Below are 16,486 nucleotides of genomic sequence, written 5' to 3'. Positions count from 1 at the left end.
GGAGCTATTTACAGATATAATAACAAAATTGTAACTTTTCAGTTCATTTGTACTTTATTCACAAAACTACAATTCTGTTATTTGCTATGACTGCTGTTTTTAATCCCCCCCCCCCACATACACACTAGAATAGTATGGGTGGTAAAGTTGTGAACTAAGTTTCTACATGCAGTCACTTGATTTTAACTTTTATCATGTACAATTGTGCGAAAAGAAAAGAAAAATGTACCTTCTCTTTATTTTTGAAATCAGCATAAAAGTTTTCTGCCTATTTCTTCTTGTTATATTGTACGAACATTTATTTATCGTGTCTTCACACTCCCCAAAATTTGTATTTGTGTTACTGCACAGTATGATACCTTTTTATTTATTTTTTCTACACCAAACTTTTTAAGAGGTTTAGTAATGTGATGGGTTAAAATTCTTTGGGTTTTTCTATTCAACACATCTAATATAGTAACAAAATTGTCACTATTTAATTCATTTTGTTATTTGGTAGGTTCCTTAAAAGTTCCAAACATTAAAAACTTTAGTAGTAGTGATATCTTTAGGTGAGCATAAGACTCAAAGTGTCTTTTCATGACTCATATCCTCCCTTTTGATGTTTTTGCATAGTCCATCTGTGTTCTAATGACACCAACATTCTATTTGAGATTATCAGTTAGGGGTTTTCGAGTATGTGAACGAAATGTTTACAGATAACACAAATAATGTCAATAGGTAGCACTGGACAATTTTATAAAATAATTAATTACAGGATATCAGTTTTCCCCACTTTTTCCCCTGTTCCTGGCATTAATTTCACAGTAGCGATTTTTTTACAATAATTAAACAGAATTGCATTAAGATATATAAAGTTATGGCTTTATATATCAAATTCTAAACAGAATAACTGAGTAAAAATTTCACTGGAAAATACAACAACAACACACATCTTTGTTCATTTAAGTTTACAAATGCATATTTTTTTGCTGAAATATTATTATTTACAGAGAAAAAAATTCGAAACATGTAATTACATAAAAATATTTCACAATATTTAGTTTACACTCTTAACATTTTCCAAAGAGTTCAATAAAGAAAATGTTCATTACTCACTGTTTCTTGGTTACATTACTTTGCATCAAAATAGCTGGTCATGCCAAAGAGTCTTAAGAAAGGCTACCATAGTAAGCACAGCTCCATACATTTGATACTGCATCAGTCTGGAAATGACACCATGCCTCCCTAAAATTTCTGTGTATTCTTTTGTCACCAAATATGCACAAGCAGTTTTTGTAAAATGTTTGTAAATGTCCCAAAATAAAGAATCTTTATCGAATTGAATAAAATCTTGAAAGTCTAATTTTATCATTTATGAATTTAGATGATTAGCAATCATTTTGCCTATGATATGAATAGCTGGTAATTCAGTTTCCAAAAGTAGTAACTGATTATCAATATCGTACATTTTTGGTGAAAATCTCTCAGCTTCTTCACAACTGATAGAGAAAACGTTACTTCCAACATCTCCTGTATCATCGAGTATTAGTTCCCCTGCTTGGCACTTCAGAATATAACACTCACTGAGGTCCATTTCATTGTCAACTCTTCTTTGCAAGTAACTGAGGATATCAGACCACTTCCTGCATAACTTTTCTCAAGTGGTCCTGGATAAATACATCACAATGTACGTGTCGTCTAAAATAATAATCGGTTTCCATCCTTTTAGAGCTGTGAAGAGTTCTGTCTCGTGCTATTTTCCTGAAGAAAGAATATTTTAAAGACTTTTGTGGTTCACTCATTATTTTACTTTACGGGAACACAAAACAATACGATAGCTGCTCGGAATAAACGCTTGCAGTAACTGAAAAGGCACTTGACTCGAATGTTTTTTCCTTATAGTATTGTTTACCACACCCTACCCTGACTGTTCCTTCAAAAATGAAACTTTCACGCAGATGACTCACGGACATTTTTGCATGCTGTTGGGTATGATGTTGATGTGATTTTATCTTACTTTGTGACATCATAGGGCAAACCTTATCTCTGTGGCTCGATTGGTATTATATATTATTTATCCTTATTATGTTAAGTATTTTTTATCCACAAACATCGTTTTTCATGTAAGAGCATGTGACTAGTTCTGTCACTCATATGTCCGACAATTGTTGGGATGGAAAAAAATATATATATATCATTAGGTGGTGATGGTGAAAGGGTATTCGAGAGGGTGACAGTAGTTTTCCCTACAATTCTTTCCCCTACCCTACCCCCCCTCTCCTCCAGAAGATATCTGCTCAGCCAAGGGGAGATGAGCGACCTCCCCATTTGCAGATATCTTTTAGTGATGTCATCTCCAACTGATACTGATAACTTCGGAGCAAAAAAAAAAAAACGCGTTTTTTTGGGGTTTTTTTTGCTCCAAAGAGAGGCTCCCCCAGCAAGCCCTCTTTGCCAAGCCAGGTGGGAGACCACATGGAAGCCCAAGGACTCGCTGGATAGATTATATCCAAAACCTTGGGTGCACGTCTGGGAGTCCCACCAGAACACCTGAGCTTGGTGATGGAGGATTGTGACCATTGGAAGTCCTTCTTGCAGCTGCTGCCCCCGCAACCCAATTAGGAAAGGTGGGCCTTGAAGATGGAATGATCTAGAGTATTTAACCACGGTACTAATGTACGATAGATTTACAGTGTTTCGTGGATATGATTCACATGAAACTTTTGTTTGTCTCTTTTCTTGTTCGGAGTAAATTGTCCTTATCGTCTGTTTGTAAGGCAAAACTGTGTACTTCTTATTTTTTGGGGAAAAAAGGCATAATTTTAAGACACTTTCCAGGATACCTTATCTTCTGCTCTATATATAACTGAAAGATTTATTTTTATTCGAGAATATTTGTAGTTACTATATGATATGTATTCTTGTTATTTATGATTTTACTATATTCAGATCACTTTACGGACAGTCGAAGTATTATGTGTTCTTTCAAAGTTAAGTACAAGTCATCGCTGTATCTTTCATACATCTCTCTCTGTCTGTCTGATTTGCAGAGTTTATCGTTCTGGTAGTTTAACGTGTTGCACACTTGAAGTATGCACTCTAGCACTTGCAGTTTAATCTACAATTCTACATCCGTAAAATATTGTTGCATTATTCAGAATGCTAAAAATTATGAAGACTTAGATATACGAAAAGTTTTAATTTTAGAAGATTTTGTTTTAAATTATCAATTTTGTAGAGCGTATATCATATTAATTCCGTGTGTGAGCTTCCGCCAACTCCATAATTATCAACTTCCACACATATATATATATATATTGGGTGGTTATGAAATTTCCCAGAAAAATTGAAAAAAAAAAAAAAAGATTGAATCTCGTCAAGGAAGCGAGGATTTGTTTCTAAAAATTTCAGCTCATGATGATTTAAAAGGTCAAAGATGGAGGTAGCATTTTTGTCTCCTTGAAACTCGGCAGATAAAACATGCCTAGAAAACGCATGAACTTATTTTAATACTGATAGTTTTTTTTTAATCTAATTCTAAACAGCAAAATTTTAACTTTCAGCATGAAGCTGTGAGTGCTTTCCAGCTGTGAGTGCGCTTTCTGTTAATGGGTTCAATGAGAGGTATGATAGATTGTGTGATAGATTGAGTCTCCCGCGATGAGTCTTCGGACTCCATGGAGGTGCCAGTATAATAATAATAATAATAATAATAATAATAATAATAATAATAATAATAATAATAATAATATCTCATGGAAAATGATTCCAGTTTCAAAAAATGATAATTATCATATAGATTTTGTGAAGCTTTAAATACATCCTTAAATCATCTATTGACTTGTAACAGTACATTTGTTTTAATATTTTTAAGAACATTATGTAGACTTACTGATTTGTATTTTAATGTATCATTACCTGTAGTTTTTTTACTGCAGTAAAAATACCAACATGCTTTACTATTGGTATAATTTCATATTTTATTTGCAGATGGCAACCGCTAAGGAAAATATCAAAGAAGTAAGTTATAGTTAGTGGTGTCTATAGATTATTTTGACTATTTTATTATCTCATATATATTTATATTTGCTACTTTGCATTTTAGTGTAATGTTACACTTAGACACTGGATACAACTGGTATATTTTCTTTCCAGGTGGCGACCGCTGAGGAAAATATCAAAGAAGTAAGTAACTTATAGTTTGAGTGGCGTCTGTAGATTATTTTGACTGTTTTATGATTTCAGATATATTCATATTTGCTACTTTGCATTTTAGTGTAATGTTACACGTAGACACTGGATACAACTGGTATATTTTCTTTCCAGGTGGCAACCACTAGTAAGGATATTGATGTCGCTAAGTTACCTACTTCGGATGATGCTCCAAAACCGAATTTCGAGGAACTTTTTATATCTTTTACGAAGTTTAATAATCCAAATAGTTTGGGTCAATCAATAACACAAAAGAATGCCGAAAAGTGGTTGAAAGAAGCAAAAATAATTGATGATAAGCTTACGGTTGACGATTGTACCAAATATTTTAGAAGAATTGCAAAGTGAGTGTTATCTTTTGTTGTTGGTTTGATTTCAGTTAACTTATATAGTCTGTATTTAGGGCGTGCACTAAATAACAGTCGCTATCGACAATTTTCAACAGAATGTGAACCAACAGTTGGTGTTTTCATTTATTAAAATTTTCCTCCCTACAGAGGAACCAAACAGGCTAGGATGAAATGTTCCGTCATAGCATAAATTAGGTTAATTAAAAGCTAAGTTACTTGGCTGTAAAAGGCTACTCTTAGTGGCTCATACTATGCGAATGTATTTAGAGGTCCTGTTTTATTATGAAACCTATATATATATATATATATACCTTGTTATATGATATCGGTTTATAGTATCGATTTATAGTTTGTTTTCGGTTTATAGTTTGTATTTTATTTTTCATGGTTGTTTTATGATTTTACTGGCAAAACAAAAAACATTATTAAAATCATTGAAAGATGTACAACATGTTTAAAAAAATTGCTTTTATTTAGACAGCTGTGCAAAATAAATAAATCATTTAGATCTCAATAGGCTGCAAATGTCCCAATCCTGTACTAGAGTATCCGTTAATACAAAGGAAAAAAAAAACCTAGAATATGCAGCTAACTGGCCAATAATCTGAACTATTGAAGTCTTTTACTATTTTGCAAAATTAATTATTAATTAATTAATTTTAATAAATGAAAACACCAGTAAAATAAAATGAAATGAGATCATCATTATACTCTTACTGCAAAAATTAATTTTACTATTTTGCAGTTAGAGTATAATGATGATTTCATTTTACTTTATTTTACTGGTGTTTTCATTTATTAAAATTAGTCTTTAAGGTGTCTGATGTTTTCTTTAAAGTACACTGAGTGGCCATTTTATTAAAGATACCTGATACGTACTAGACCACCATGAATCATCAGACAATCACAACGTACTGGACATCAGTTTTAATAGATACCCATGAACCATCAGACAGCCAGAATATACTGGACATCAATTCCAAAACATTTTGAAAACATTTCACGGGTATTCTATCTCACATGGACATGATTAATTATAGCAGTTCCATCAGATATGCTGTTTATTGATCCCTATCAAGAATATTTCGTTCTATCGCTTCGCAAAAATGATCATTAGGATTGAGATACACTCCGGAATTCATAATTTAAGTTGTAATTACTGTCATATTCCGTCTTGTAAATATTCTTAGACATCACATACTCTGACTTTATCCAGTTGTAAGCGGGGTCATCGCTAATCGACGGTGATGTGTAAATGGGCCACATTATTTAAGACCTAAGGGGTGCAGAGAAAATTTATTCCAGATCATCACTCTATCACCTTGCATTGGTGAAACCCAGCATGGTGGCTCTGTGACTTCATTTTGTTGTCGCCATATCCTTTCCCTTCAATCCGAATGAATAACAGTAATTGGGATTTATTACTTCACACGGCCAATATCATTCCGCTGATATGTCACGTGCTGATTATCTTTTATCTGCCTTAAACTGTAGCTGATTGTTTTTGTTGAAAGCTGATATCCTCAATGGATATTCCCACTCGGGAGTGTCTGCCGCATGTGCATTCAGATGCATTTTCTTTCAGTTCCTGGATGCATTTATTCAGTCATCGGACCAATTCTAGGGTCGGCTGAATTTTACGATCCTTCGTCCCCCCCCCCTCCATTGATCATTTGTTTCCTGCTACATTCCCGATATCAATTAGATGTTTTCTATTTAACACACTTATTTTAGTAAACTGGCTTCCCTCCCCCACCCACTCGAATGCGAACTGTCACTCCCTGAACCATTCTCCAGTCTCTTCTGCTGTACTCCGATGACATTGAACTGTAGATAATAGTGACAGCATAAAAATTGTTTTTGAAAACATAATATTATCAAGTATCTATGATAATGTTTTAATATATACACTTGAATGCAGATATCTTCCAGATGTACTCTACTGCCAGTTTATAGCTAGAACCGTCACTCGCGTGCTACCGATAGTTTCTTTAGCATAGATGTCTATAATATTTTGGCCATTGAGTGTGTTGGAAAATATCTTCCGAAAAACGAAAAACAATCCACTAACTGAATGAATTAATGTACTTTTTCTAAGAAACACCAGGCTCCTGAATTTGAAGCAGTATAAAGAATTCATCCATGAAATTTCCCAGCATAAAAAAATAAAGTTTGAAGACCTGATGAATAAATTGTTGAGTTGTGAGAAACCAATCTCTCCGGTAAGTTCTTCTCCTGGGTATTTTTCTCATTGCACTGATGATTACTTGTGATTTTCGATATATGAAAGTATTCTAGTTTCATATTTATTAAATTTAGCATAAAAACTGGATATCTCGCTTTTAAGATATTATTTCTGCATGACTAATATTTGATAGTTCCGTTCGTGAAGGAATGTAAACCTTTCATATATTCTTACCAAGACCTCTTTATTATATCGATATGCTGCTCTTTGTTTATGATAATTTTCAAGGCCCTGAAAGATATCACATATTTAGAAGTGAATGGCTCTAGATATAATGATGATATATTTAGATCACAGATATAAAATAGGAGGAATAGATGCTTGCTGTATACCAGTTCGCACTACTATTTTAACGCTTTTTACGAGTGCGATAAAGATATAAAATCCTTAGTCTCTTTTATCACAAATAGCAGTGCTACCTCCATACACCTTAACTCACATCGAGGAGGTACGCTGCTCTCGAACCACAGATTAGAATCTGTATTTTAATGATTGTTGTAATTTTCTTTTGTGTTAGAATCGTTCATTTTGCTCTATCAGTCTCTGAGCGTTTAATTGTTATTCTTCTGTACTTATATATTTAAGGATTTATGAGCACTTTTAAATTGATTCTTAAAATAACCTGGAAAAATATACATACTTAACTATTGCTGTATAGCTCAGAAGTTTTATTTGCACATTTGTGAAGAGACCTTTCTTAATATTCATTCACTAAAAAATAAATTTTTACTTTTAAATAATAAATTACACGATAACGACAGTTATTAACTTTAATAAAATAAAACTACGGATATTTCGTACTGAAATTAATAGTACATCATCAGTGTAGACAACAAGCACTTCACAGGAATGAAATACAAAGTACAGTGAATTACTTACCAATTAAAAACTGTTGCCGCGTGCTAGAAATTAATATTAATAAATAATTTTAGTAAATTTATTCTTAAAAACTATTTTTTTATGGTTACAGAGAGACAATCGTTGCGATTCAGATTTGGCCAATGTAAAAAGGCTTCGCAGCTTTCTTTGAAAAGGCGTTCATATTTACACTTGCATCTATGGAGAAGACGAGCCTTATCCCACTGGATATTGTGTTTAGTGCCAATATTATGTTGTGTCAGACCAAACTTTTGAGGTTTAATGTATTCGATATAATATTGATGTTCATACATTCTTTTTTCACAGAAAAAAGAATGTATGTCCAAAAAAAATTTTCCTGTTTGTCCAAAGTATGTTAGATTACATTCACACGGTATCTAATAAACGTCAGCTAATGATAGAGGTGCCAGTTTGTCTTTTGTAGATGGCAACAGGCGAGATTTTTTGTTGATCGGAAAATATATGGGAATAAGACGATAATTCTTCAAATTCTATCAGTCGGTTCCGAGATGCCAGAAATATAAGGGATTGGAACCCTGCGGTCTGTTGAAGAATCCTTAGGTGTTGGAACATAGGAGTCCATTATCTATTGGATTTGATTATGGTTGAAACCATTAAATTCCATTAACGTTTTGATAGTGAAAAGTTCTTGTTGTAAGCTTGAGGGAGAGGAGCACACTTTATGTGCTCTATTAATCTTGTGTAATCTTATCTTACGTAACCATCAAAATTTTACGAATAAATGTTTAAGTTTTTAAGAATAAATTTAATAAAATTATTTATTTATCAATTTCTAGCACGCGGCAACAGCTTTTAATTGATAATCACCGACTGTTATGTACTTTGTATTCCATTCCTTTGAATTATTTGTTGTCTACACCAGTGTTTCTCAACCAGACTTGAATTAATTAAATAAATATATATTTTTAATTATCCAAACAAAACAAATTAAAAATTGCATAAGTGAGTAAAAATTATTGAAATCAAATGCAGACTTAAAAAAAAAAAAACCAACCAATAGCGTCAGAATGTTCAAAGGCAGAAGCAATAAAACTATCCCTCCTTTAACCAAGGCTCAGTATATCTTTAGAAGTGCTAAGTGATACATGGACAAAGTGTGTCGTGAGTTAACCCCAGTATTTATATATTTATATATTTTTCGGAAACGTTTTTTAATAATGGAAAAGTGGTTTAGAAGTAGAACTTTGAAAAGAAGAGCAAATGAAACAGTTGATGCTAACCCAAATTGTGATACACGTGTTGTAACGGCGAGTACATCCGATACTATAAAAGTAGAAGAAACAAGCAGTTCAAAGAAAAATACCGTAGGAAAATGACAGTTCATATTTTGAATTCGGGTTTACTGGGTGTGGAGATGAAAGTGAACAGAAAACTCAGTGTGTTTTGTGTTATGAAGTGTTGTCGAAGGAGTGCATGAAACCTGCGAAAATCTGACGACATTTAGAAACTAAACATTGTGATGTGAAAAATAAGCCAATTGAATTTTTTCAGCGACGCTTAGGAACATTAAATCGTGGGAAAGATATAGTTTATTCGGAAATAGTTTATTAGGAAAGATATTCGCAGAATTAATGATATGGCAGGTGATAGAATCTCAGTTAATCGAAAGAGTTAAGAAGAGCCCTTATTATGCGTTACGAATAGACGAGACTACTAATGTTACAATTTATTTATTTTTTTTTTTTTTATGTTGGGTCTATATACAGGAGGTTGGCTGGTCAACCTATAGTACCTTAGTACCCTATATGGGTGGTGGGTTGTGAACAAATGATGCGCAGTTAATATGCTACGTAAGATATGCGCATGATAACAACATTCATGATGATATTCTGTTTTGTAGAACTTTGCCATCCCGAACAACTGGAGAAGAAATATTTCACACTCTCAATAATTTTGTAATAAACAAAGGGATCTAGTGAGAAAAATATAATAGGCTTCTTGCCTATTATATTTAATAGCCACCAGAATTTAAAACTGTGCTATACAACGCTGTAAAACTAGTTAATTTTATTAAAGCTCTATCGTTAAATAACAGCTTATTTTCAGTACTCTGCGATGAAATGGATAGAATGAAATGAAGCAAAAGTTGAATATATTCAACTTTTGCTTCATTCTGAAATTCGCTGGCTTTCCAGGGGCAAAGTACTAAGAAGGTTATTTCAATTAAGGTACGAAGTTTTATTATTTGTAAATGAACGTAATTCTGATTTTGCATCACTCCTTGTTGACGAAGCATGGTTATCAACACTGTCCTATCTTTCAGACTTTTTTTCGAAATTAAATGAACCAAATCTCTCCCTTCAGGGAAATTCTTTAACTGGTCTTGATGCCTACGACAAAATAAAGGCATTCGAGAAAAAACTGGTTTTATGGATTAATTATGTAAAAGACAGACAATTTACATCCTTTCCAACATTGGAATCTTTTTTAGTGGAAAATGATATTTTTGTTTATTCCGAGTTTCTGGAAAGGGTTGGTGACCACCTCAAAAATCTGGAACGGAATTTTAAAACATATTTTCCGAATAACTTTTATGAGAAATTTCTGTGGGTTCGCGATCCATTTCAGGCTTGCAGTCACGAGAACGACTTTTCGTTATCGAAAAAAGAACAGTTAATTGACCTTTCAGTGACAGTGGACTTAAAATGCAATTCCGTGATCTTAGTTTTGCTCGATTTTGGATCTCGCCTTCAGTGAGAAGTGAATTTCCGAAATTATCTGAAGAAGCATTGAAAATCGTCATGCACTTTTCTACAACTTATCTTTGTGAGAAAGGATTTTCATCGCTCCTTCAAATAAAAACAAATACAGAAATTGTCTTAGTGTGTGTGTGTGCCGATCTTCGACTGAAGTTGACCAATATTGAGCCAGATATCCAGTAACTCTGCAAAGGCCGAGAAGCTCAAGCTCATTAAAAGTAAGTAGTAACATAATTATATCATATTATTTATTTGTTTAATGAAGATTAAAACTTTGTTCAATGATGATTTAATTAATTATGTTTCCATGTATTCAAAACATTCTTTTAAATTTATTATGTTATAAATGGCAGTTTTTCCGAAATGTTGGTAATTCCTACATAGGTTTTTAAAAAAAATTACAAAAAGTCAAAACGACGTATTGGGAAATTAATTAAAAACACCAGCTTTCGATTTGAATTTACCATTTTACTTCAAAAATAAACCATGTTTATTTTTGAAGTAAAACTTTAATTCCAACATTCTAAAATGTTATTTTTCTTGCTTTCCTGTTCGGAAAATCGCCGATGACATTGTCAAAGTCTATTTCATCACTCAGTTGCTATTTTATAGACAGTATGGCAAGATTTCTTAAACGCCAAAAAAAGTGCCGCCCGGGGAAGACTCCCCCCCCCCTCTCTCCCCAGCCACGCCTCTGTAGCTTAGTGGTCCATAAATTATTTTAGGCATTTTACTGGTCCTTGGGTTTAGAAAGGTTGAGAAACACTGGTCTACACTGATGATGATGATGTACTGTTAATTTCAGTACGAAATACCTATAGTTTTATTTCATTAAAGTTAATTACTGTGGTTATTGTGTAATTTATTATTTATAGTTATGCCACAGGTACCTGTATAGATTAATTTTTATTTTTACCATAATTTTCAGGAACGCATAACACTATCTGAAAATAAGTATTAGACATCTTATTGTATTAGAATAAAACATACCGATATGTATATTTCTATCGTTACACATAGCCCATAATCCTGGAGTCAACTGTGCATCTTTGCATCTTTATACGCAATGGAGAAGAAGTTGCGGACTTCGAAAGAGCTATGAATTAACATAGGCCATATCAATCGTCTGTCCATTTGGAACATAATAAAACTGCATCATTCAATGAATAATTATCTACAGTTAATTTTGGGTGATGCAGTCTTTTAATTAATAAATAGTGATTTTAATTAATAAATTGAATCAATGTGATTGTTTAATTGATTTGAATTTGTTATAAGAATTATTTACCTTATAGTCCTTTTTGCTTTGATACTAGCGATCTCATACGGAGGCGAAAGGGTCTTAATGCCAGGAAACTCGGATTTTTCATCATCTCGCAAAACAGACAAACCAGCCAGAAGAACACACAATTAAGAAACCTAATAAACACAATAAACACAGATTTAGTCAGTTCGGTCATAATTCCAAAATAGCCAAATAGCTCTGACAATGCTAACTTTACACCAGATAAATATAATCTATAAAGTTTTTTTGAATAAATTCTGAAATTCTTTTTTTATTGGCATGTTTCAGTTCTTTATTGCAATGGTGTTACAAGGACAAATAAGCGTGAAATCAAGAATTTCCATATTATATAAATTGGCAAACTGTGAATAAAAATGAGTACCATTGTGTAACACAGACTTAGAATAGTTAATCTGTTATATTATTTTGGTATGCAGATCGAAGAAGAAGAAGAAGAAATGAGTAAATGTAAAGAACCTAGTGAGACCTCATTTCGTGAACAGTTTGCACTATATGCTAAATATGGAGACAGAGGTAATCCCGGAGACACCATATCCCATCGTAATAGCGATCGCTGGATGAAGCAGGCCAAGGTCATAGATGATCGAAATTTTACAACTGTTGACAGTGCCATCTATTTTGGAAAAATAGCGAAGTTAGTTTATTTATTTAATTACAGTTATCATCATATTCTGCATTGTTACATGCTTTCAATATCTTTCTCATTTTGTCATCTATTTTTATATTTTATATTTCATTGAGTAATTGAAGGCTTAGTGATATTTATTGGTTAGTACTGTTTAATTTAATTACTATAGGATTATCATTAATATCATGGAAGTTTCTTCAAATGAGAAGTGATAGTCCTCAGACCTTTGATGTTTGTAATTTAAAATCACTGCATGATCTCTGCGTGACGACAAAGTGGCGACAACCAGATTTAAAAGTAAACTCTTAAATCTGGTTGTCGCTACTTTTTAATTAACCGGTCACTAATCAAAATAGACCTTTACTTAATGATTGATTTTTAGTATATTAGGGACGCCTGTACTGCCTAGTGAAGGGTTGAAAAGTTTACAAAATTTATAGTAATAGAAAAATGAATACATAGATGAAATTGGCGAAGTTGGCAACTGAAAAAAATTGAAGATATTTGCTGCGCAATTCCATTCTCTGGATACTAACTCACCAAAATAAAGAAACAGAGGTAGAAAATGATGAAACGCTGGATAGAAACCGAACACCTAGCCTAATTCTTGAAAATTAAGAAAGAGAATTTACATCTCCTATGTACATCGAATTTCAGATCTCAGTTCAATGTGTGTGTGTGGGAGGGGGGGGGAATAGGTCTCACTACAGCGCTATTTTTTGAGATTTATGAACTACTTCACTGAAATCGCCTCTGATAACGAGAAAAGAACTACTGATATTCGATTAAAAAAAAAAAACGAAAATCAACAAGGGGAGGTGTAGGCAGACTGCATGGTGATTTCATATATGTTCTCTTTGAACAAAAAAGGCTAAAATAAAGGCGTTCACTAAATAAACAAACATCTTTGTATATCGACATGTTCGATATACAAAGTGTTGTATGTCGAACATGTCGATATACAACACCGTGAAGTTTATTCGATATAATCTAGTGTTGTAAACAAAAATACGAAATGAAAGACGAATCCTTAATGTATTTTTTTGCTCGACAAATGGGGAAATTGCATGGGATATTATAGCATTCAGAACGTTGCGTCTCTCTCTCTCTCTCTCTCTTACATATCGACGCCAGAGTAAGAACAGATTGTTGGCGATTTTCGTAGTTCGTCAGTTATAGTGACAAATATTATCTGAGATTCCTGGATACCGGGATCAATGTTTGTTACTCGGGACAGCAGTTTGCTGGTGCGAGCAGTGTTAATGTTGGCACTCCAATGTAAGCGATGCGAAAAGATCTAGCTGGAACTTATCTGGACAACACTGCGCCTGTTTGAATGACATTTAAAAATCAATGCATTGCTGAAGATTTTTATATTACATTAGAATTTACTATATTATATTTTTCTTAATGTTGCTCCCACCCACAAAAGGTTATTTGCAAACTTTGAGTACATTTTGTAATTTTTTTTTTTTTTTCACTCGGCAAATAGAGAAGTTGCACTGGCTGTTATAGCATTCTATAACAAAGATGTTATCCATTCCCATCTAACAGGAGAATGAGCACTAAATGACTAGAGTTGTGTACAATATAAACTGGGTATGGTTTAGAAATACCCGACTTCACAGGGTTTCGTATTAACCAACAGTCAGTTAATGAGATTATTTGCACAATTGCCCAATTCGAGGTCATTTGTAGCCGATGTCATTAAAAGCATGAAACGTTAGTCAAAGAAATCAATAAACAGTAGGCGGACCAGTAAACTGACAGCTGAAAGGGAGGAGAGAATGTTAATAGCTGTGCATTTGAGAATCAGTGGATTCACTCATTTTAAGAGCTCAGACCTCCTCAACTGTACTAAAATATTATACTTAACTTCCAGTCTTGTTTTCATGTATTTGGAAAATGGTAGTCGCGTCAAACAATGCAAGATTCGACTGGCGTGATGCAAAGCTTCCCATGTTTGGACACCGTTTAAAGCTTGTCTTGTCCATCTGATTTGAAAAGAAGGGCTCACTTTAGTGAGTACGGGCATGGCAAACCCGAGGTACCAGATGCTGGACCATGCTTTACTTCATGTAATATATATCTGTTATATTATTCTGTAGACTGGTCCCTCCTCTTCTTTCTTTGCTTCTTTCTCCTTTCCTTGCTCCTTCCCCCTGATGCTATTAGAGTATTCGAGGGCTAGGGGTGAGTCTTTCCTATCTTGCTAAGTCATTTCGTCTTATGCAGCCACCGAAGGAGGCAAGCTAGCCTCAATAGGTGCGGTCCCAAGCCCGGATAAATGCGAGGGTTGATGTCAGGAAGGACATCCGGTCGGAAAACTTCAATGCCAGCTCAAACTATGATATGAGTCAAAGAGAAAATGATATAAGGGCTAGGGCGTACCCCTTAAGCGACGTGCAGCCACATCGCCCTACAGCTGCGAGAAGTGGACGAGGGCTACCGCATCAAGGGCGGGTGCGGTTAAAGAAGTGAGCCCAGCAGGTGGAGAGGATGTTGCGAGTGGGAACACTGAATGTTGGAAGCATGACTGGAAGGGGAAGAGAGGTGGCAGACATGATGAGGAAGAGGAAGTTGGACATTTTATGTGTGCAGGAGACAAGGTGGAAGGGGGGAAAGGCAAAGGAACTGGGAGATGGATATAAATTGTTCTACTCTGGAGCGAATAACGAGGGAAGAAATGGTGTAGGAATTGTGGTGTGTGGCAGAATGAAGGGTGAAGTACTGGAAGTGGGTAGAAGGAACGACAGGATCATGCGAATGAAATTGGGTCTTGGAGAAGAGCGGGTGGTCGTATTATGTGTATATGCCCCGCAAGTTGGTTGTACAGCAGAGGAGAAAGATGAGTTCTGGAACGTGTTAGATGAAGAAATGAGGGAATTGGAAGAAAATGAGATGGTGATTGTCGGAGTAGACTTGAACGGACACATAGGAAGACAGAATAGAGACTGTGAAAGGGTGCATGGTGGCCACGGAGTGGGAATGATGAACCAGAAAGGAGAGATGGTTGTGGACTTTGCAGTAGCGTTTGATCTGGCAATTGTGAACTCGTTTTTCTACAAGAGGGAAGAACATTTCATAACATTTAGGAGTGGTAACAACAGTTCACAAATTGACTACATTTTGACTAGAAGAAAACATCTTAAGGTTGTGACAAATTGTAAAGTAATTCCAACACATCAAGTAGCACAGCAACACCGACTGCTGTGCGCAGACTTTAAAATAAGATCGAAGATAAGAACCTCTGGATGCCATGGGATGAAGACAATTAAGTGGTTTCGCTTAAAAGAGGAGAGTGTGAGGAATCGTTTTGGGGAGAGGGTGTTAGAGAGGATTTCGGATGGACTGGAAAGTGTACAAGATTGATGGAAACATAATTCAAAAGTAATCCTGAGCTGTGCAATCGAGGTGCTTGGTGAGACATTTGGAAAGATTAGAGAGCAGAGGAGGATTGATGGTGGAATAATAATGTACAAGTGGCAGTGACAGCTAAGAGGAAGGCAAAGCAGAAGTGGATGAGTCAAGAGAGGAAGAGGGCAGAGAGGTGTACAGAGAAAGAAAGCAAGAAGCCAAGAGAGTTGTGGCACAGGCGAAGGCCATGGCATATCAAGATCTGTATGATCAATTAGAAACAAAGGAAGGACAGAGAAAAATTTACCAACTAGCGAAATGTAGAAATAATACAGCAAAGGACATCTTACATGTGAGGCAGATCAAAGACGCTGAAGGAATAGTATTATGGAGGGATGTGGACATAAGAAACAGATGGAGAATATACTTTGAGGGACTTTTGAATGAGGAAAATGCAACGACTCACAGAGGAGATGGGCAGCCTTCTGAGGGGATAGTGCAGAACATCAGTAAAGTGGAAGTGACGGAGGCCATGAAGAGGATGAGTAATGGAAAATCGGTGGGCCCGACAGAATTCCAGTGGAGGCATGGAAGGCACTGGGGGAAGAGGGAATTGACCTGCTGTGGGACCTGTTCATGAAAGTTTGCCAACAGGAAAATATACCCGAGGAATGGAGGGAGAGTACTCTTGTCCCCATCTACAAGGGTAAAGGGGATGCACAAGACTGTAAAAATTACAGAGGAATAAAGTTGATGTCCCACACAATGAAAATCCTAGAAAGGGTTCTTGATGGCAGATTGAGGAAG

At 34.8% G+C, this 16,486-nt stretch overlaps 1 protein-coding gene across 1 annotated transcript in view; it reads left to right on the top strand.

Moving 5' to 3' along the window:
• The window catches only part of LOC150103259 (uncharacterized), a 62,042-nt gene that overhangs the window by 27,246 nt on the left and 18,310 nt on the right, over nucleotides 1-16,486 (top strand). Inside the window, exons 2-6 of the mRNA XM_090398429.1 lie at nucleotides 3,973-4,002; nucleotides 4,105-4,167; nucleotides 4,309-4,538; nucleotides 6,643-6,766; nucleotides 12,111-12,328. Coding sequence (XP_090254555.1) covers nucleotides 3,973-4,002; nucleotides 4,105-4,167; nucleotides 4,309-4,538; nucleotides 6,643-6,766; nucleotides 12,111-12,328 — 665 coding nt within the window. The remainder of the gene's footprint in view (nucleotides 1-3,972; nucleotides 4,003-4,104; nucleotides 4,168-4,308; nucleotides 4,539-6,642; nucleotides 6,767-12,110; nucleotides 12,329-16,486) is intronic.

This window comes from Typopeltis vanoorti, chromosome 9, assembly GCF_054136105.1.
Source record: "Typopeltis vanoorti isolate ZY-2024b chromosome 9, IOZ_Tvanoo_1.0, whole genome shotgun sequence".
NCBI classification, from domain to species: domain Eukaryota; kingdom Metazoa; phylum Arthropoda; class Arachnida; order Uropygi; family Thelyphonidae; genus Typopeltis; species Typopeltis vanoorti.
The sequence above is the reverse complement of the archived record's forward strand: the minus strand, read 5'-3'. Positions and strand labels throughout refer to the sequence as shown.